The sequence below is a fragment of the Heteronotia binoei genome, chromosome 1 (assembly GCF_032191835.1).
Source record: "Heteronotia binoei isolate CCM8104 ecotype False Entrance Well chromosome 1, APGP_CSIRO_Hbin_v1, whole genome shotgun sequence".
In the NCBI taxonomy this organism is placed as follows: Eukaryota; Metazoa; Chordata; class Lepidosauria; order Squamata; family Gekkonidae; genus Heteronotia; species Heteronotia binoei.
In genome coordinates, this window is record NC_083223.1 from 197,443,457 (window position 1) to 197,466,747 (window position 23,291).

The following is a 23,291-nucleotide window of genomic DNA, read 5'->3' on the forward strand; positions in this document are numbered from 1 at the left end:
TTGGCTGAAAAAAACTTTCATTAACCTGTACTTTTTCACCAGCAGAAGTAAAAGCAGCTTGAGGATAAGAATAAAAACAGCTTGAGTGAGAAAAAAGCACAGGAGGGCAGGGAGAAGGCTTATCATTTTCTTTGCTAAAGTAATCTCAGAGGCTGCATTTGCAAATGAAGTGCAACAGTAGGACTTCTGAAGGAAAGTATCATTATGTGGAATGATCTCATAGTCTTATTTTCCCCTCATTTTCAACACTGGGGATAATTGTGCTCTATGTGAAGTACTATGATCAAAGTGCAGTTCAGCAATAATAGCAGTGAGCAGCAAGGAAAGAATCACCTGAAATTTGGAGGTGGGAAGCTGAAGAAGCTAGAACGCTGGACTGAAGCACAAAAATGAGGTGGAGTTCTCTTCCCATGTTTTCAATCAGGAATTAGGGAATTAGTTGAAAGCACTAACTGGTTTATGCTTTCATTGTGATTTGGCATCCATCAGTTTCCTGAAAATGCCCCACCTGCAACTGTCCTAGACCAGTGTTTGAATTTGGAAAATCCTTTCCAGATGTCAGTGTTAGATTTGTAGAGTCCTATCTGACTACATATCTGGCCTTTTTAAAAAGCCGTGTTGTTAATTCGTTTTAAGATCTTACCTGTAATAAGCACACTGGAATCCATCTCTGATTCTAGGGTGGATGCAAGTGGAACACTCTCATTCAAGGGAGAATATTTGTGTCTTAGCGAATACATTAGTTCCTGAATATCATCCATTAAGGCAGCTTCTTCATCAAACAAATCAATTTCTTTCCCCACTTCTTCTTTATTTTCTGTTTCCCTTGAATCTAAAATCTTGTCCACAGCATCCAGAATATTTGATTCTGAAGATTCCAGGATCTGGTCCAAAGCATCTTCAATCTCCTCATGGTGGTTATTCTGTTTCTGAGCAAGCATTAACTCCAGCTCCATGTCATGAAACAAGGATTCTATCATGAAAACATGTTGCTGTCCAAGATATTTTTGTAAGCGTGCAACACGTTTTTCATCAAGAAATTCCTTCATTATAGTGAGTTCTCTCACTGACTCACTGTACTCTGGCTCTACAGCTTCCTTTTTGTTTTCTGAGATACTGCTAGGCATGGAGGGATCATGAGAATGCCGGTGTTTGTCTGCAAGTTCATTTTGTAGAATATTCTCAGCAAGATGTTCCTGTGTTTCATTAAAATCATCCTTGTCGTCTACTTCGGAAATATTTAAATGGCTTGACATATTGTCCTCTGTGTCCTGGAATAGATTTTTTTCTTCAACCACAGAATTTTCCACTTTGCATAACGTTGATTGCTCTACCTCTTTTTGCTCTTCTTTTTGGTCTTCTATCATTTCAGTCATTTGAGAAACTTCATGTAATTGCATGCTTTCATACTCTTCGTGCAAATGTTGCATGCTGTCATCCTTTTCACCCTGCTCAAGTGTTGTCATTGCTTCTTCTCCCATTTCATCAACAGGATTAGTAGCTCTTGAAATAGCATCATTTGGCATTTCCACTTGGGAGCTGCTACTTTGAACATCTAGTGAAAAACTCTGTTCCTCTGCAAGTCTCTCTTTAGATAGTTTTGCACTAATAGCATTTTCATCCTGTAACAGTTCCTCTTCCAATTCTTCTAAGTTATCTTCTTCAGCATCAGTCTCCACATACTGGACTGCTGGTATAGAGGATTTCTCTCTACCTGTATTTATACCAATAACTTTGTTCGTGCGTTCATCTTCACTGTGAACAGTTTTTTGCTGAGTAAAATTTCCATGCTGTGTGGAGCTGGATTTTTCAATAACAGATGTTTTCTCTTTTGTTTGCTTCTTAATATTTCCTGTAATGTCCTCATGGTCATTTAAATACTGGTCTTCAGTTTCCTGTTTGGATTGTTTGATAGTCAAGTCAGTATTTCCCTCAGTGGGAATATTTTCCACAGCAGAGGCATTTGTTTGTTTCTCCTTACTAATGATCTCTGTTAGTTCAAAATCTTCTTCACCTTGCTGTGTGTCATGGTTTGTTTTACCTGTGAAGAGACTGGTATCCTGGTCATGTTGATATTCATGCGTAAGTTCTTCCAGCACCTGCAGTACTGTATTCTTAGATTCTACATTCTCATCATCTTTTTCATCTAATTCTTCCCATACTATTTTGTGTTCTGTATCATTTTCCAAGCCATCCTCCAAAATGCTCTCACTTTCTTCATCTTGTATTATTTTATGAAGAGAAAGGCCTTCTGGATCATCTTTGATGTCACCCATAGGTGGTTTTACAGTTTCTTCCTTTGTTTCCATAGATACTTTAGATTCCAGGCCATCTCTGTAATTAGAAAAGGCACCAAAATTATGCATAGGTGTACTTTGCAATTGTTTCTGCATATCAGGTTCTGCCTCACTTTTTGAATGCTCTTCCTCATAGTCCTGGGTTTTATACCTTTGTTCCTTAGGATCTTGGACATCTCCATTTTGTATTTCCTTTGTAATGTGATTATGTGATGTCAAGGGGTCATTTTTTGATGAAGTCTCCTCTGAATGAATCTGCATATTTTCTTTCTTGTTGATTAGGACCACTTCATCATCCTCCTCCTCATCTTCCTCCTCCTCTAAATCAGCCCTCTTCCCATTTGTTTCATCAGTTGTTCTTTCACCTCCACTGACAATTGCAAAAATTGTATCCCCTAGATTTATTAATAAACCAGAGTCATCTTTTTTCTCAATAGATTTTTTGACAGCTTCCCCAGCGACATCAAGATCACTCATTTCTGAGCTATGGATGCCCTCAGGCAACATCTTTCCAGCCTTTGGGTCCTCAGAAGATGTAACTTCTTCTGTGAAAGATAGCAAAGGAATTTCTTCTGACTGCTCCTCAGATTCTTTCAGTTTCTCTGCATCATAAGAGTCATCCACGTCTTCCATCAGATTGCCATCAAGTGATGTAACAAGGCTAGTTGTCTCATCATCAGACACAAGCGCATCTGCAGTTGAGCCAAATTTTGTTTTCAGCTCCTCTGATACTTCTTGTGGTAGAAGTGTAAAAGCACCATCATCTTTGCTTCCATAATCTAATTGTTTAGCTTCACCCTGAGAAATACTAGAGGTTTTGGCACTTTCATGTTCTGGCACTTTTAAAGTTTCCTGCATTTCTTCCGAAAGTTGATGTGCACTTTGGTCTCCCTGAGGATTGTCTGTATTACTATTTACAGCAAGGTTCTCACTCTTGGAATCAAGAGCTCCCTCTACATTCTCATCCTTTTCAAAAAGAAGATTGTCCTGCTCATCCATTCTGACATGGTTGTCACTGCTTTCTTCTGAGTCCATGTCAATATCATCAGTCTGTGGATCAATGGATTCCACAGGATCAGCCCCTTCAGTCTCCTCTTCCTTTTCAGTTTCTAGCTTAGTTTCAGCATCACTAGCTATCATGTCCTCTGATAATATTAAAAGTTCATCAGCATTATAATTCTCAAAATCGTCTTTGCCTCCATCAAAACAAACAAAATCTGTTTCCTGCAAGAGGGAAAAATGACACTTTTAATTACATAAGGGATTTTTAAGGAATACATTTTTGTACCTTAGTTTTCTTTTAATATAGCTGAAATTATAGTCATTCCTATGAAAATCTGTAGATAGTTTATTAAATTAAAGGGGCCAATAAGAACCACCATAGAAATTTTCTAAGATTTACTGTGCTATTCAAGCAGATTTCCATCCTTCTAAGTCCACTAACTTTGATGGACTCAGAAGGGTATACCTCTGTTTAGGATTGTGCTGCCAGTCTGCAATCCTGTGTGTATTTAACTAACAATAAGCCCCACTGAACACAGATCAAATGGCCATAACATTGGCAGACTGAACGTCAAGATTTTTGTATTCTTCATATGACAATGCAATACAGGTTTCCAGTTACAATTTGGAAAATTTGCCTCCATACTCCAGAAACTGTAGAAATCAAAACTAACAGTTCCATGAAATAACCTGTATTTGTTCTAGCTGAGAACATTTTGCGAAAATCATAGACTATGTTCATAGTAAGTGGATAGGCTATCTATTAACTTACTAGGACTTGTGTATAGTGAATCATGAGTATTCATCAGTCTTGATTTTTTTCTGTTTTTTATTTTGCACCTCCCATACATCATCTGTACAAGGCACAACTGGTATAACTCTCCCGGAACTGAAATTATGCTGCTTCAGTATTACACCACATCCTAATGGTGTAGCCAACGGTAGCTCTCCAGATGTTTTTTGCCTACAGCTCCCATCAGCCCCAGCCAGCATGGCCAATGGCTGGGGCTGATGGGAGTTGTAGGCAAAAAAACATCTGGAGAGCTACCGTTGGCCACCCCTGGTGTAGACAAATGTTACACATGAAGAATTAGGAGGAATCTGGAGGAGACACCAAGGACACCACTGCATCCCTGCCCCATCAAGTTTCTACATCCCTGCCCTACCAAAACAGCCTTATAACTGCCCTATATAAAGTGACTTAGGCATACAGCATCTCCAACAGGCTTGTACATTGCAAACCATTAAAAAAAAATGCCTCCTGCCAACCATATTTTATCCTGTAAGGTATTTGACTGCCTATTTTAGAAGTCCCAGGCAAAAGCAGAAGGCTTATGAAGTCCCTCATGAACAGCTGATGGGATGCTTCTAGCTTGGTGATATCCCAGATTATGCAGGTTTGATATATAAGGTTTTGATTTTTATCTGATCAGCAGCTGCCTCATCTGCTGCTCCCCCATCCCCCTAATGTTGAAATGATACAGTTGTTTTCACATTTCCTCCCCCTCCCCCCTTTCCTGGTTGGGGTCATTTATACTTGTTTTTATTGTAAGCCCTTTAAGAGCCATGGACCTATAAAGTAGTAAATAGAATAAACTAAAAACTTACATCTGTTGGTAATTCTAGCTCATCATGGGTATAAATATGGTTTATTTCAAGTAAATCCTTTGGAAAATATCCAAATTCACTTCCGACCTGCCAGGAAAACAAAACAATATAAATACAACTTTTGAAGTCATATTTCTACTGCTGTTAATTGAGAGCTAGCAGTGACAGCAAAATGTACAGAAATGGTAAAATCCCTGTCAAGCAATGTTCCGTCTAAGCTGCGTTAGTGTGAGCTAGCTCACAGTTTTTTAGCCTCCGGCTCACATGTTTTTGTTTCAGCTCAAGAAAAATGGCCCCAAAGCAAACTAATTTATGCAGTAGCTCACAACTTGAATGCCAGTAGCTCATGAAGTAGAATGTTGCTCACAAGACTCCGCAGCTTAGGAGTATTGCTGTCAAGAGCACTTACATAGCATGTGTTTTAACTCACTTGATACTTCCTGCCAAGTGCGTTGTGTCAAATTACACAACATGTTTGGCAATGGTCACAAGTTGGACTGGTCCCAAGGCAATTTCTCTGCAGCCACATGGCAGCAAATGGGTCCAGTTTAGATGGCAAGTATAGTTTGGGAATGGGAAGAAAAAGCTTCATCCTTCCCCTGTGCCATTTTTCTCACTCAGAATAGCCCCAGGGAGTATTCTGCCCCATTGCAGGGCTGCATGTAGAATATTCAGTGCATGTGCAGCCCTGCAATGGGGCAAATAATTTCCTTTTAGCTGGGAACAAAAGGCGCAGGGTGAGGAGAAATTAGAGCCTCTCCTCCTCTACTGCAGTGGTCCTACTCAGAATCAAGTTCTTTGGGAATTCGACAAGTTCATTATGTGGCTGCAGGGAAAGCAAGCTGGATCAAGAGAACCCTGACCCAACTCGTAGCCGGGGTGGAATTCTAGCAGGAGCTCCTTTGAATATTAGGCCACACACCCCTGATGTAGCCAATCCTCCAAGAGCTTACCAAAAAGAGCTCCTGCTAGAATTCCACCCCTGCTCGTAGCTAAACATAACTCACACTTTGGGCTTTTAGTGCAAAGTTTAAACCTATTGTGTGACTCAAGAATGCCCAACTTCAACAAAACTACACTCTGCTCTCCAATATATTGTGTTTAATTTTGCATTTTTAGCAGCCATAGTCTTCACAATATAAAATGAAATATAAAGCCAGAAGGCAATACCAGAAATAAGGCAATTGCTCTTTTTTGCCTGAGTGACTGGCACAGATGAATTTAGTGAAGTAGTTTTTAATTTATTTCCCCCATGACAGTTTCAACATTTAAGGCAGTTGGCCTTTCCATTTTATTTTGCTATTTCCCTCCATTTTTTTTAGTGCTGCTTGCACAGAGTTTAATAATACAATTTTTGCAGTGTTTTTAAACTGACATATTTTCTATCAATTTTCTATCTAGGACTAGACCTAAATCTTTATAAAGTTTTATTTTCAGTGGAAGTTGACTTCATATTCCAATACTCCTCCTGTAAAATCTGTATTTTCATTCCTGATATATCAACAACACAGTACTATTTTAACTCCTTTATTGTTGCTTCAATTATTCATCTTCAGTATCTGTGTCAAAGAACCCCTATTTTGCTAAAGTGTGGATTTTCTTTAGAAGCCAGAGACAGGTGATCTGCTCCTGAGGTCAAATGCAAGCTATGGGAGACAAGTACCATTCTTAATGCCTTCCACACTAGGTTCTCACTTGCAACTTCAGATTACTGTTGTTAGGGAGTCAATATTAACAGTGGGGAATTGCTACAGAGATTAGATAACCAAGGCAGTTTAAAACTAGCAGAGCACACTAAAGATAAACACACACTCTGCTCTCCAATATATTGTGTTTACTTTTGCATTTTTAGCAGCCGTAGTCTTCACAATATAAAATGAAATATAAAACCAGAAGGCAATACCAGAAATAAGGCAATTGCTCTTTTTTGCCTAAGACTGAGTGACTGGCACAGATGAATTTAGTGAAGTAGTTTTTAATTGCCTAGGAAATTATAGATGTTTGTACGCAAATGCTAGAAGTCTTCGAAGTAAAAATGGTGAGTTTGAATGCTTAGTGTTGAGAGAAAACATAGACATTGTGGGAATTTCAGAAACTTGGTGGAATGAGGAGAATCAGTGGGACACAGTGATTCCTGGATATGTTATACTGGAAGGATAGGGAGGGAAGGGTTGGAGGTGGGGTGGCTCTGTATGTCAGAGAGGGCATACGGTCCAGTAAAACTGTCAGAGAATTAGACTCCCTTAAAGAAATGCTTTGGGTTGAAATAGAGGGTCCAAAAGGCAATTTAACTATGGGAGTTTGTTATTGTCCACCAAATCAAAAGACAGAGGACGACTATAATATGATGGAAGGCTTAAAGATGGTGGCTAGACAAAAAAACTGTGTCATCATAGGTGATTTTAACTACCCGCAGATTGATTGGGTCAATATGTGTTCTGGTCGAGAGAAAGAGACTGAGTTTCTAGTTGCTCTCAATGACTGTGCTGTGGAGCAGATGGTCACAGAACCTACCAGGGGTGGGGCGACCCTGGATTTGGTCCTAAGTAATGCCCAAGACCTGGTGAGAGATGTAAAAGTGACCGCACCACTTGGGAGTAGTGACCATAACGTTATTGATTTCACCATTTGTATAAATAGGGAGTTCCCCCAAAAGACCAGCACAACCACGTTTAACTTTAAAAGGGGTAAATTCTCTGAGATGCGGAGGCATGTGAAGAGGAAACTGAAAGGAAAGGTAAATACAGTCAAAACCCTTGGGGAAACTTGGAGGCTATTTAAAACTACAGTCCTAGAAGCACAGATAAAATATATACCACAAGTTAGGAAAGGTACAAACAGGTATAAGAGAAGGCCTGCATGGTTAACAAACAAAGTAATGGAAGCTGTAAAGGACTCCTTTAAGTGGTGGAAAGCTAGTCCAAGTGAAATTAATAAAAGGGAACACAGGCAATGGCAAATCAAATGCAAGACTGTGATCAGGCAGGCAAAAAGGGACTATGAGGAGCATATTGCAAAAAAACATAAAGACCAACAATAAAAATTTCTTCAAATACATTAGAAGCAGGAAACCAGCCAGGGAGGCAGTGGGGACCTTGGATGACCAAGGGGTCAAAGGATTACTGAAAGAGGATAGGGAAATGGCTGAGAAGCTAAATGAATTTTTTGCCTCCGTCTTCACTGTGGAAGATGAGAAGTGTTTGCCTGCTCCGGAACCACTTCTATTGGAAGGGGTGTTGAAAGACCTGAGCCAGATTGAGGTGACAAGAGAGGAGGTCCTACAACTGATGGACGAATTGAAAACTAATAAGTCACCAGGTCTGGATGGCATACATCCAAGAGTTCTGAAAGAACTCAAAGTTGAACTTGTGGATCTTCTGACAAAAATATATAATCTTACATTGACATCTGTCTCCATTCCTGAGGATTGGAAGGTAGCAAATGTTACCCCCATCTTTAAAAAGGGTTCCAGAGGAGATCCGGGTAACTTCAGTCAGTCAGTCTGACTTCAATACCGGGAAAGTTGGTAGAAATCATTATCAAGGACAGAATGAGTAGGCACATTGATGAACACGAGTTATTGAGGAAGACTCAGCATGGGTTCTATAAGGAAAGATCTTGCCTCACTAACCCGTTACAGTTCTTTGAGGGGGTGAACAAACATGTACACAAAGGAGACCCGATAGATATTGTCTACCTTGACTTCCAGAAAGCTTTTGATAAAGTTCCTCATCAAAGGCTCCTTAGTAAGCTCGAGAGTCATGGAGTAAAAGGACAGGTCCTCTTGTGGATCAAAAACTGGCTAATTAATAGGAAGCAGAGAGTGAGTATAAATGGGCAGTCTTCACAGTGGAGGATGGTAAGCAGTGGAGTGCCGCAGGGCTCAGTACTCTGTCCAATGCTCTTTAACTTGTTCATAAATGATTTGTAGTTGAGAGTAAGCAGTGAAGTGGCCAAGTTTGCGGATGACACTAAATTGTCCAGAGTGGTAAGAACCAGAGAGGATGGTGAGGAACTCCAAAGGGATCTGTTGAGGCTGAGTGAGTGGGCGTCAATGTGGCAGATGAGGTTCAATGTGGCCAAGCGCAAAGTAATGAACATTGGGGCCAAGAATCCCAGCTGCAAATACAAGTTGATGGGGTGTGAACTGGCAGAGACTGACCAAGAGAGAGATCTTGGGGTCGTGGTAGGTAACTCACTGAAAATGTTAAGACAGTGTGCGATAAAAAAGGCCAACGCCATGCTGGGAATTATTAGGAAGGGAATTGAAAACAAATCAGCCAGTATCATAATGCCCCTGTATAAATCGATGGTGCGGTCTCATTTGGAATACTCAAAAAGGATATTATAGCACTGGAAAAAGTGCAGAAAAGGGCAACTAGAATGATTATAGGTTTGGAACACTTTCCCTATGAAGAAAGGTTAAAACGCTTGGGACTCTTTAGCTTGAAGAAACGTCGACTGCGGGGTGACATGATAGAAGTTTACAAGATAATGCATGGGATGGAGAAGGTGGAGAAAGAAGTCCTTTTCTCCCTTTCTCACAATACAAGAACTCGTGGGCATTCAATGAAATTGCTGAGCAGTCGGGTTAGAATGGATAAAAGGAGGTACTTCTTCACCCAAAGGGTGATTAACATGTGGAATTCACTGCCACAGGAGGTGGTGGCGGCTTCAAGCATAGCCAGCTTCAAGAGGGGGTTAGATAAAAATATGGAGCAGAGGTCCATCAATGGCTATTAGCCACAGTGTGTGTGTGTATGTGTGTATATATATATAAATTTTTGGCCACTGTGTGATACAGAGTGTTGGACTGGATGGGCCATTGGCCTGATCCAACATGGATTCCCTTATGTTCTTATGTTCACTCTAGAGATACGGAGAAAGAAATGTGCTTCAGGAGCATACCCTGATTCCTGTATACCTTGATGCTTTTTGTAATCAGGAAAACAAAGGACTGTAATTTCTTGGACATTATTTCTGATGTTTAAAAGAGATTAGACTGATCAAATTTTAATTCTGATTTTCAGTGCAATTCTAAGTGCAATAACTGCAGTCTGAAGCCAGACTAGAGAAACCTCTGCATAAGATTGCGTTGTGAGTCTAGTAAAAATTGATAATGGCTTCTTAGGTTTCAGGTTTTAAAAAAAAAATTAAATCCCAAAATGAATATTTTTAGTACTCAATATCAAATTCTTAGATAGCAGTCCTGTGCAAGGATGGAAAAACAGTGCCCATAGCTCTTAGGTGCCAAACACCAGCATCACATTTTTGAATGATGGATTTTTCTGGAGTAAATTATTTGGGTTTACAAGAAGGTACAATAAAATGAATATCTAATGGATATTTTGCACATATAAACAGATGTAAGAATTAATGCTTTCTAGATGTTTCCCTTAGATATTTAAATAGTTGCACAAACATCCTACATCCAAAAACATGTTTACTCAACAGATGTTACCAAATATTAAAGGTAAGCAATTGCTATAGTATTAGAAGCTAATACTTAGAATTCTCAGTTTAATTTCCAATAAGAAGATCACCGTACACCAAAGAAGAAACAATTTAAAATGTGATCACAACTAAAATACAACTGCTTTGGCTTAAAGGGATACCACCTCTACCTTCTGACACGCTAAATGCAAAACAGAATAAGCTGACTCATACTAAAATTATCAATGACAAGCATAAAGATGACCATCAACAAACTGGCAAAAATAGGCTTTAATCCCTGCATTTGGGGAAAGGTTGCTAAAATTATAGCTGGAGGTGAAATACTCCACATCCAACTGGTTTGGACTAGGATTGCCAAATCATGCCTTAGCAGCTAGTGGGAGTTTGTGTGGCAGGGCCATGACATCCTGTCCACCACATGTCACTTCCATGTTCTGTGACGCCAGCCAACCACCACCTGCCACCTTCCTCTGATCAGGCTGGCTAGGTGCAGGGCAACTCCAAAAAAATGCATGCATGTGAGGCTGGCAACATATGCATGTGCAAGGAGGCGCTGCCTGGCCCCACCTCCTCAGCATCCTCATTTTTGCATGCTCTGTGCCAATCAGCAGCAGGCAGCAAGCAGAGCAGCATATGTCGCTGATGCCCAACACCTCTGCCCCTTTTTTGTCGCACCACCAGGCAGATCACCCAACTGCTTTCCTCCTCCTCCGTCCCTCAGACTGACAGCTGGGCACTGCCGCCGGCCCTAGTATTGAGTTGATGGCAGACTGGTAAGCAGCAAGCTCAGCAACATGCTGTGCCACAAGGAGGGCATGCAGGGGGAATTTGGCTGGGCAGGTCTTGGGGGCCAGGACTCTTGAGGCTGCTGAGCGTCATTCATTTTTTTCATTTTCATTTCATTTTATTCAATTTATATCCCACCCTCCCCACCGAGGATTCCACTTGCACAGAGGGAGTGGGAGGCAGCGAGGCAAGGCAAGTGCCAAGAGCCAGGACTACTGGGAGATAAGTGGGTCAAAGAGACGGAGGTGAGGCAGAAAGTGGGTGCCAGGTGGTCAGCCTCGTCAGTCACAGCAAGAGCTCTGCCCCTTTTCTCTAAGGCAACTAAAATGGCGTGTGCTGAACTGGTGCAAAATGAACCCCCTCCCTCACAGGTGTGGGGAGAAATCCTCCTATGAGTCACACTAAGTTGCAGCACAACTCTCCCAGGCAGGTTACCTCCTCAGCTCCCATTTACTTTTAATGATCTGAAAGAATACCACAGAGTATTTAGACATGTTTTCTAATTAGGTTTATTTTGGAGTAGCCACTTTTGGATGAGTGGCTGCAAAGTTGTAGTGCACCCAATCAAGGGCTAACCATACTGTGTTAAGCAGAGTCACACCCTAAACCCACTGACATCAATGAATTTAGAAGGATGAAACTCCATTTAGGATTGCACTGTTAACCTTCCCCCCCCCCACATGCTACTGACTATTCTGTCCTAATTTAATTAGCTTAAATTACATTCATTTTCACATCATTAATTAATGAATAAACAGAAACTTAACAGCAATAAACTATTATGTCTCTCACATAACTAGAAAGTAAATCAATTTTTTTTAAAAATAGGTTTTTTCCTCAAAGGTACCGTGATATGAAGAGCAAGGTCAAGGGTACTGCTACGTCAAAAAGGTTGGGAAACACTGGTTTCGCATACTTTGTTTAAGAACTTGTGCCTCTAATTATCCATCTCTGTGAGTAAAGGTTACTAGGCTTGGTCTACCAAATATTAATATGTTGTGTTTGTGAAGGGCTGGAAGCCCTAGAAACAGATACTGCCTAATTATCTAAGTTATTTGTGGCACTGTGGATATCAGAAGGGAATTACTAGGATGATACAATGATTTAATTCTGTTTCTTTCACTGTATGCAAAACATCTACTGTTTCTTTTGTAGAATAATTGGACACTATTCCTGCTAAGAGACTAAAGAACACAACACCTCCTGGCAGTTTATTTTATTAGCAGAGTTCACACTAGCACTGTTCCCTTTGGAAAGAAGAAATTCTGCTCACTGAGATGCATGGAGCCTTACCAATCAGAGTATCCACTCCTGAGGGCTTCTTTCCATGTTACTTAGTAGTGAGAAATCTCAGTAACCTAAGAGTCAATCTCATTTACTCCCTGACATCTCACTCCCAAGATAAAGTAGTTTGACCTAGGATGCACTGTATTTGTACAAACACAATTTCTTTAACAAAAACCCCAATCAAGAGAAAGTCACTTGCACCTAGATTGCACTAACATCAATGCATAGTTCCTCTCAACTAATTCCATTAATTTAAACAGGACTTGTGTGGTTGTCTTTACATCTTGGCTATTTTAATTTTTTCAGTATGATACATTTTTAAAAACTCAATTATTGTCCATTTATGACACAACAGCATCCTTTATCAAGCCTCAGGATATGACTTAAATACTGCTGCCTGGTGCATACTGCAGGTTCTTTCCTCCCCCTTCTACGCCTGATCATAACCCCCAAGGCAGCTGTTTAGAAAAATCTAAACTACTGGGGGAAAGAAATGTATAATTGTATGTGACATGTAATTTATATAATGTAGTTTGGTCCTCAAATTTCCTTCCAAAAGAAATGCTAGAACAATTTTTTTAAGGGCAATATGCTTAATGGAATGCATCATGCAAGAACAGCAATATTTTTACTGTATCATATCCAGTCTTTCTTCTACCATGGGACAGAAGCAGCATACACAGGATTCCCAGAAGGTCTCCTGTCCAGTCACTGGTCCTAGCCAGATCTGTTTGGCTTCAGCAAAGCTGTCACATCATTCTTCAACTGTACCCTGGACACTGATATTTCAGTGATAGCTCCTAGAGATCTGGACGTATCCTTTGGATGGTATAAGAAATGTACATCTTCCCATATGATCATATGAAACCAACATTAGCCTCATCACTAAATACTGTTTTTCCCAGAAAGGGGAAGGCAACATTTGCCTCAGATTGCAATAGAAAATGATGAGTGTGCCTTTTCTAGTAGTGCAAAACCACTGTTAGGGTCATACTGTTGGATGCTCATCCTTTGTTAAGCAAACCACTTTCTCATAAATGATCACTTGATGTTGGGGAAGAGGCTGAGACCAGAGTTCTGCCTGGAGGTGATGGTGGGGGAAGACAGCAGAAAGCAGTTAAGCAAAGAGAACATTGAATATAACTAGACTGAAAAGATGGCATAGAAGACTGCAGGGGTCTTCATTGTTGCTCTCCAGCAGCCTGAAACAGAAGTTTTACTGTCTGTTTGAGGAGTCTGTTCACTTCCAATAGGCTCTGCTTGTATATTTGGAAATGAAACAAATATTTCAAAAACACTTCATAACTTTATTATCTACAGGAAACTAAATCTACAGGAACTCTTGGACTTCTCAGGCAAGCCCTTAACGATACATAATGTGATGTAATACGATGTCATTGCATTAAAACTATCAACACAACGGACTTCCGGGGTTGGAAAATGGCGAGCTGAGTTGCTTTCCCTAACGAGGACAGGCTGGCACTTCTGTTCAGGGTAGTAAAAGGCAAATTAATGCCTTCTGCCTACATTTCTCAGCTAGAGAATTGTCCAAGATATGCACAGATACTTTGAGGAGACTTACCTTGGCTGAAAGGGAGTCCCAGGGGGGGCTCCTTTGAGGCTTTGAGGGATCTCTGGAGAAAAGTTGCATATTCATCGTCTGCAGAAGTTTCCAGAGTCATTAATTTGACATAAGCTTGACAGGATCCAAACCTTCTTTTACAATTTTAAACATCTAATCTACAAAGGACTGGTGTTGGTTTGGATAAACTATGGAAAAAAGGTACTGATTGCTATCTCTTCACTCCGGGACTAATTACAGTTAAACAAAACAAAAGTAAAAGGTGGGAGTTGGAAATACTGAAAGCCTGAAAGGAGAAAAAGATAAGAGGCTAAATTTGAACTTTGTAAACTTAAAATACAGTGTTAAAAGAAGAAAGGAATTTATTGTTTAGTCTATCTGTGGTTGAGGAGGCAGCCCCATCATCACAGATCTGCAGCGTTCAAAATGAAATTAAGAAAAAAGAAGGTGAATAAGAAAAAGGCCAGGAAAAAAGAAAATTATAAGGGAGATTACAATATTGCAAGCACAAATGAGACATCTGTTAAATAAAGAATTGGAATGGAATTTGAAAAAATTAAAACAGAAATCTTTCGAGGGAGCGAATAAACCTGGAAAATATTTGGCCTGGCAATTGAAGAAAAAGAGAGAAAGTAAAATTATTAATAAAATTGTGGCTGATGGAAGAGAGATGGTAGATCAAGAAGGAATAAAGAGAGAATTTTTTAAATATTATGCTAAACTATTTAAAGGTGTTAACGTAAAGAAGGAAAAGATGGAAGTGTATTTGCAGAAAATTAAAATAGCACCCTTAACTGATTATATGGAAAAAGTTTTGAATGATCCAATTGAAAAAATAGAAATTGAAGTAGTGATTAATGCAATGAAAATTGGAAAGGCACCTGGACCAGATGGATTTATGGCAAAAAAATTTAAAACGCTTAAAAAAGAATTAATATGGAAACTTCAAAAATTAATGAATGTGATAAGAATAAATGGGAAAATACCAAATACATGGAAGGAAGCAGTTATTTCGTTGATTCCAAAGGAAGATAGAGATGTCACTAATGTAAAGAATTATAGACCAATCTCATTATTAAACAGTGATTATAAGATATACACAAGAATCTTAGCAGAATGGCGTAAACAATATCTAATAAACTTTATAAAGGAAGACCAAGCGGGTTTTCTCCCTAAAAGGCAAATAAAAGACAATATTAGAACTGTTGTAAATACTGTAGAATACTATGAAAGACATCCAGAGAAGGAAGTCGCATTATTCTTTGCGGACGCAGAGAAAGCTTTTGATAATTTGAATTGGGACTTTATGATTGTAGTAATGGAGAAAATAAAGTTGGGGGAAAACATTATAAGAATGATAAAAGCAATTTATACTGAACAACATGCAAGGTTATGTATAAATGCAGATCTTACAAAAGAAATTATAATCAGCAAAGGTACAAGGCAAGGTTGTCCGCTTTCACCATTGTTGTTTATAATGACTCTTGAAATCTTATTGATGCAAATACAAGATGATGAAGAAATTGAAGGAATGAGAATGAAAGGATTTTCCTATAAATATAGAGCATTTGCAGATGATATAATGTTTATAAATGAAAATCCAATGCAAGTAACACCTTTGTTGTTAGCCAAAATACATGATTTTAGAGAATTGACAGGACTTTATGTTAATAAAGAAAAGTCAAAAATTTTGTGTAAAAATATGCAAGTAAGTAAACAAAAGAAATTGCAGAGATTAACGGGATGTGAAGATACCCCTAAAGTAAAATATTTGGGTGTGGAAATAACAATGAAGAATATTGATTTGTTTAAAAACAATTATGAAAAGTTATGGCGTAAAATGGACAAAGATATGATAAAATGGAACAAGCTTAATTTGTCATTGCTTGGTAGAATAGCTGCAATTAAGATGAACATTTTGCCTAGAATAATGTATTTGTTTCAAACTATTCCGATTGTGAAAGACAGTAAACAATTTAATAAATGGCAAAGAAATATTTCAGAATTTGTATGGGCCGAGAAAAAACCAAGGATTAAAATGAAAGTTTTAACAGATGCTAAAGAAAGAGGAGGATTTTAGCTACCAGATTTAAGATTATATCATGAAGCAGTTTGTCTAGTGTGGATAAAAGATTGGGTGACGCTATTGAATAAAAAACTTTTAACGTTGGAAGGTCATGGAAATAAATTCGGCTGGCACGCTTATATGTACTATGGAAAGAAAAAATTGGATGTTTTTTTTTCTCACCATTATATAAGAAATAATCTACTAAATATTTGGATGAAGTACAAGAAATATGGCGATGAGAGAAAACCACTATGGATAGTGCCAGCAGAAGTAATAAGAATAACAGCTGAGACAGGAGAGGAAAAAGGGATGTCATATAATCAATTACTAAAAATACAAAGCGGTAAAATAGAATTGAAAACTGCTGAAGAGTTGAATAATAAGTATGATTGGTTTCAAATGCAACAAATAAAAAGTTTGGTGGAAAGCGATGTTAAAACTGAAGGAATAAGACGAGAACATAAGAGAAGCCATGTTGGATCAGGCCAACGGCCCATCCAGTCCAACACTCTGTGTCACACAGTGGCAAAAAATTTTATATATACACATACACTGTGGCTAATAGCCACTGATGGACCTGTGCTCCATATTTTTATCTAACCCCCTCTTGAAGGTGGCTATACTTGTGGCCGCCACCACCTCCTGTGGCAGTGAATTCCACATGTTAATCACCCTTTGGGTGAAGAAGTACTTCCTTTTATCCGTTTTAACCTGTCTGTTCAGCAATTTCATCGAATGCCCACGAGTTCTTGTATTGTGAGAAAGGGAGAAAAGTACTTCTTTCTCTACTTTCTCCATCCCATGCATTATCTTGTAAACCTCTATCATGTCACCCCGCAGTCGACGTTTCTCCAAGCTAAAGAGCCCCAAGCGTTTCAACCTTTCTTCATAGGGAAAGTGCTCCAGCCCTTTAATCATTCTAGTTGCCCTTCTCTGGACTTTCTCCAATGCTATAATATCCTTTTTGAGGTGCGGCGACCAGAACTGCACACAGTACTCCAAATGAGACCGCACCATCGATTTATACAGGGGCATTATGATACTGGCTGATTTGTTTTCAATTCCCTTCCTAATAATTCCCAGCATGGCGTTGGCCTTTTTTATTGCAAACGCACACTGTCTTGACATTTTCAGTGAGTTATCTACCACGACCCCAAGATCTCTCTCTTGGTCAGTCTCTGCCAGTTCACACCCCATCAACTTGTATTTGTAGCTGGGATTCTTGGCCCCAATGTGCATTACTTTGCACTTGGCCACACTGAACCGCATCTGCCACGTTGACGCCCACTCACCCAGCCTCAACAGATCCCTTTGGAGTTCCTCACAATCCTCTCTGGTTCTCACCACCCTGAACAATTTAGTGTCATCTGCAAACTTGGCCACTTCACTGCTCACTCCCAACTCTAAATCATTTATGAACAAGTTAAAGAGCATGGGACCCAGTACCGAGCCCTGCGGCACCCCACTGCTTACCGTCCTCCACTGCGAAGACTGCCCATTTATACTCACTCTCTGCTTCCTATTACTCAGCCAGTTTTTGATCCACAAGAGGACCTGTCCTTTTACTCCATGACTCTCAAGCTTTCTAAGGAGCCTTTGATGAGGAACTTTATCAAAAGCTTTCTGGAAGTCAAGGTAAACAACATCTATCGGGTCTCCTTTGTCCACATGTTTGTTCACCCCCTCATACAGAAATGGAAAAAGTTCTGCTTGGAGATAATGAAAAATTAATTTCAAAAATCTATGTTACTTTTAAAATGATCTACGGAAGATGAAGTAGTGAAATCTCAAATAATTAAGTGGGCAATTAATGTAAATAAAAAAATACAGATGGACACATGGGAATATTTGTGGAAGAACTCTATGAAACTCTCAACATGTCAGAGTATTAAAGAAAATTGTTTTAAAATGATGTACAGATGGAATATGACTCCTAAAAAGTTGGCAAAGATGAACCATAAGATGCTAGATAGATGTTGGAAATGTAAAAAACATGAAGGTTCTTTCTACCATATGTGGTGGACTTGTGAAAGAGCAAAAAAGTACTGGCAGATGATTCAACAAGAGATTTCTAAGATCTTGGGATACGAATTTAACAAAGTTGCAGAGACTTTTCTGTTCGGATTACAAATGGAAAAATTTCCAAAAGAAGATAGAACTTTAATCTGGTACTTGCTCTCAGCTGCTAGGACATTGTATGCGCAGTTGTGTAAGCAAGAAAAAATACCAGAGAAATGGGATTGGATTGTAAAAGTTATGACATGGAGTGAAATGGACACGTTAACAAGAACCTTAAGAGACTATGATTTAGAAGTATTTAAGATGGAGTGGAAAAAGTTCAGAAGATATGTAGAAAAAAAGTGGAAAATAAAAGGACATTTGGACAATTTTTGATAATGACTAAGTACAAGAGGGAGGAGGATATTAATTTTGGTTCTTATTAATTAAGGGTACCTTTAATATTAAGATTTTAAGTATATAAAACCGGCGGGGGTCAAGTAGGGGTGGGTAGAAAGTAATAAATGGGATAGATTTAAAAAAGTAATTATTAATGATGTAAGAAATTGAAATTTATTACCATATGTTACTTGTTTGAAACGAAAAACTACCAACACAACAATTTATGCAAAAAGCCACAGAAAAGAATAAATATTAATGAAAATGTTCTTAGGGGGAAAATTAGTGTCAAGCACAATAACGTAAAAAACTTACACTTCCAGCCCAAAGCTCGTTGGTTCTTCCTGCTAATTTATAATACACATAAACGGATTCACCTTCTTTGAACTCTACAAAGCGACAATCTGGACCTTTAAAGTCTTTCACCGCTTTTCCTCTACACATTAACACTGTTGAAAGAAAGCACAAAAAGAATGGCAATGTAATTTTTAACAGTTGTCCAAATAAAAGAAATGTGTCCATCATGTGCCAGAGGCAGAATATGTGTACAAAAAAGAATGTGTCCCAGATATGAGAAATTAAGACTAGAGAAAAGATGGTGACAAAATAACTATATGTCTGAATAATCTGTTAAGATGATATAATAATATTATTGTCAATTCCAAATGAGTAGCTGCATTTATGCTGCAGCCGAAATATTCCTATGACATCTCAAACACTAGTGAATTTATTGTGGCATAACCTTTCCTGGGCCAAAGTTCACTTCATCAGATGCATGAACATACAGAGTGGGCAGATACACACAGTTACAGATATCAAAATAGCAGTAATATGTGTGTGTTGGGGAGACAGTATTATTAGGAGGGAAACCAGGCCTCCCTGTGTGGCTTTGGGTACATATATCTGCAATTGAATGTCTTCAAAACCTAACAAAAGGGGCCTGAGCTCATAGAAGTTTATGCCAAAATAAATAATTAGCCTTGAGGGGCTTTTGTAGCAATCTGTGTTTTATTCAAATAAATGACAAAACTTCCATTTACTTCAAATGGTCTAGGAATGGACCATACCCATCCAAATTGTATTTATATGTTATTTACAATCACTTTTAAAAGTCTGTATTTCCATTCATCAAGATGCCATGAGGTGCTCCTGAGCCGACTTCGACCCTGGCCCTAAACTCATTACATGAAAATAAATCCATTTAAACGATGTGAATGGTTTCTAAATTAAGTATCTTTAGGACTGAGGGGGGCAGAAAATGATTTCACACTTAGTTGTAAATGCTTTAATTCAGAGATATAATTTGCTTCTTGAATTATCGAACGGAGGTTTTTCCATATCCATAGCAAATTATGTGTAGATCTGCAGGATAAACTACATGTAGTGCCCCCAGATAGGTTTTAAAAGATAAGTTATGCTGTACAGTTTTGAAAGTTACTCTGTCTCAAGAATGCTTGGTTTAGTTGAGGTTTTTTAAAATGTAGTATACTAATAACATACTAAGGCGGCAATTCTATGCAACATCGCTTCAGAGAAACTTTATTGAATTCAGTAGGACATAACATGCAAAAGTTTAAAAGCCCAACAATAATTCAAAGTACATTTGCTGGCAATAAACATGTTTAGGAAATATCCCCCCTCCTAAAATGCATATCAAAAACACAGAATCTCTGTCTATAAATTCTGCAGTGTTTGAGACTTTCTTAGAGTAAACTGAATTCCAAGAATAAATCTCAAACACATGCTACTGGGTGGTTTAGAAACACCACTATTTGAAATTTTCCCAAGAAGTTATAGTTTATAGCTTAGGATTGATCAATTTAATATAGGACAGTGAAATGGATTGGAGGAAGGCAAAATGAGGTCAAGAACTGATTTCTCGGCAATCCAGATTCTTTGTAGCTAGAAGATGCAAATTTGTTTACAAGAGAGAGGCAGAGAAATGATGTTTGGTTCTTGACTGAGAACATGATAATATGAAGTCCATTACGATAAAAAGGTCTACCAAAAAGTTGTTTATTTAGCATCAGAGTCTCAGGGCTGGGCTGGCTCCACAAGCAACCCATGCAGTGGCAACATCATAAGGATATACCAATAAAAATGTGGGTGATCCAAGCAGTGTGCCCTAAGATCTTCCCTGACTATACAGGCAGTTTGGGTTTGTCCCTCCAAGACAACATGTAATAATACTGTAAATTTCTATCCTAACCGAGGACGGGATGGAAATAAAGACGCTGGAGACAACAGGTGTCTTGTTTCTTTGTAACCTTCTAAACATGTTTATTCAGAAGTAAACTTTCCTGAATGTAATTATTTTAACTTTTCTACTGGCAAGAGCTACGGACGGCTTTACTTTCATTGCTGCGTATAACAAGAAAGCAAAGTATTGCAAAAGTCTGAGCAGGAACATTAATTTCGGAGAGGAAGGGGCCCACCAGTGCGGCTGCCAAGGAGGGAGAAAGTTCCCCGCAGCAGCATCCTCCTCGCAACTTGGAAGGGGAAAAATAGAAAGGAATGAGAGAGGGCGCCTGCCACCGCCACCGCCCCCCCCCCCCGCCGCCCTTAGAAGCTAGGAGGGAAGAGAAGCTGCGGCGCAGGGCACGAGTACCATCCTCGCCCTCCTCAAGCACTGCGGGGCCAAGAGGCAGCCTCCTTTCCTGCGTGGCCTTGGAGATGCCAACAGGTCTTGGTTGCTGCTGAATCGGCAGACGCAGGGACCCGGCGGCTGGCTGGCTGGCTGGCCGGCCCGCGGGCATCCCTCCTCCGCCCCCCACCCCACTTACTGCTGCATTCGGGGTCGGCGCAGCGCTTGAACTCTGCAAACCGCCGGTCCAGTTCCCGACGGGCCTGGTAGGAGGGCGGCTGGGCGCATAGCAGCAGAGCGACCAGCGGGAGCGCCACTGAGAGCCGCGGTGGCGCCGCAGCCATGTTTCGTTAGCGAGGCTGCCGGGCTGGCTGCTGGCTGGGAGGGGGACGGAGACACGTCAGCAGAGCCGGGCTGGAAAAGGATACGGCGGAAGGAGGAGGAATCGTACCACACCCTGCGTGCGAGCCGCTGGCGGCAGAGGCCTCCACCAAGGAAGCAGCACTTCGCCAGCATCCAGCCGAGACCGGGGCGGGGGGGGGGCAGCTCCTTCCACCCCTCCCTTTTCTGCTGCCTTGCAGCTCCGACCTCCCCCCTCCGCCGCACATGTCTTTTGACAGCCGCATGACAGGCAGAGAAAGTCTCCGAAGTTTCACTTGTCGAACTTGCTCCTGACTCACAATTGTACAGCCTTTTGGCGTGAAGGCTGCAATCCTAGACACAGACTGCGACTAGGTCCACAAACGCGTTGTTGGATGTGGTGCTCTTAAAATCATTCATCTCGATTTTCCAGTCCACAAAGGAAAATCGAGCAGGTGAATGGTTACCATTGTGCCTCACCCAACGATGTGCATACCAAGGCTTTACCAATCTTGCTGGGATTTACACTGGAGCCCCGCTAGAGGAGATAAAAAGGGGAAAGAGGAGCATATGAAGCTGCCTTATACTAAGTCAGGCCACTGCTCCATCTAGCCCAAGACTGAGATTCAGACCGCCAGCCTTTCTCCATGCTCTTTCCAGCACCTGCTGTCTGAGATTTTTTAAGAGCAGGTGTCAGGGATGCAACTTGCAAGTTGTAAAGGTGCTCTGCTACTATACCACTATAAGGCTTAGTCTAACTTTTTAGCTAAGATATATTTATTTATTTTTACTAGCTTGCTTAAGGCTACACTGTGCATTCATAGTAAACAGATCGAGGTGGGAAGTCGTGTTGGTCTGAAGTAATAGAAGAAAGTTCGAGTCCAGTAACACCTTTAAGACCAAGGAAGTTTTATTGAGAATGTAAGCTTTCTTGTACTAGAATGGAATGAAATGTGGTACAGTTAGCAGTGCTACATGCAGGTTGTGGATAGGGTTAAGAATGCAAAATGGTACAAAGTTAGAACCCAATGGCAAATTAACAAATGGAAAGAATAACAGTTTGGTCTGGATAGTATAAGTTGTGCGGGAAAACAGCAAAAGGTAATAAACATGTCAGAACTGGAGAATGATGGTGACAATGGCAGTAAATGTGGAGTCTGTTAATTGCTCTATTTCTCCTCAAGCATGAGTCTTAAAGGTGCTACTGGACTCCAACTCTGTTCCATCCATAGTAAGTCCAGCTCTCAAATACACTTGGAAAATGAGAGTCTATAAAGACTGGGTCCTCCTGGCTGTCTATACAGAAGTGCTATACAGAAAGATGACAGAAGTGCTGCATTACTATTTTTAAGGGCCATCTAGGTGCACATTCTTTAACACAGAAGAAGTGATTCTTCTCTTATGGATTCAGTTGTTGAACTCCTGAACTACCCAAACTCCCGCCTTCACAAGTCTCAATACTCTCTTCTGCTCCTCCTCACCCCAAGCATTTGTCAGTTATTGACCTCTCATTCTCTTATATCCCTCCCATGTGACTAGCAAAGATTTGGTAACATCTGGATCTGTCCAAATCCAACCAAATGCACCTTGTTTTGGCCTGTGCAGTTCCTCACAACTCCCCATTTTTGTGGGTTGGGGCAGGCCAACAAAAAAAGGTGTCTTGAGCCCCTGGTGGGTTATGTGCTACTTGGTAGACTGCAACAAGTCTGATAAATTTTAGCCACTATCACTGTAAGATGGCCAGGCAACCTCCTGTCCATCTTCCTTGAAGCTCCCCTTAATCTTTTTTGGGTAACATCTGGACCTGTCCAAATCTAACATTGGGTAACATCTGGACCTGTCCAAATCTAATCCAATGCAACCATG

The 23,291-nt window shown here is 40.0% G+C and overlaps 1 protein-coding gene across 3 annotated transcripts in view; it reads right to left on the reverse strand.

The window, feature by feature from the left end:
• MIA3 (MIA SH3 domain ER export factor 3) overlaps positions 1-21,483 on the reverse strand; it is a 60,149-nt gene extending 38,666 nt beyond the window's left edge. For all 3 annotated transcript variants that reach the window (XM_060246166.1, XM_060246148.1, XM_060246158.1), the window contains exons 1-4: positions 21,265-21,483; positions 18,797-18,930; positions 4,908-4,994; positions 644-3,521 (exon numbers count right to left, since the gene is read on the reverse strand). In XM_060246166.1, coding sequence (XP_060102149.1) covers positions 644-3,521; positions 4,908-4,994; positions 18,797-18,930; positions 21,265-21,409 — 3,244 coding nt within the window. In that variant the 5' untranslated portion in view covers positions 21,410-21,483. The remainder of the gene's footprint in view (positions 1-643; positions 3,522-4,907; positions 4,995-18,796; positions 18,931-21,264) is intronic.
• Positions 21,484-23,291: the final 1,808 nt, after the last annotated feature.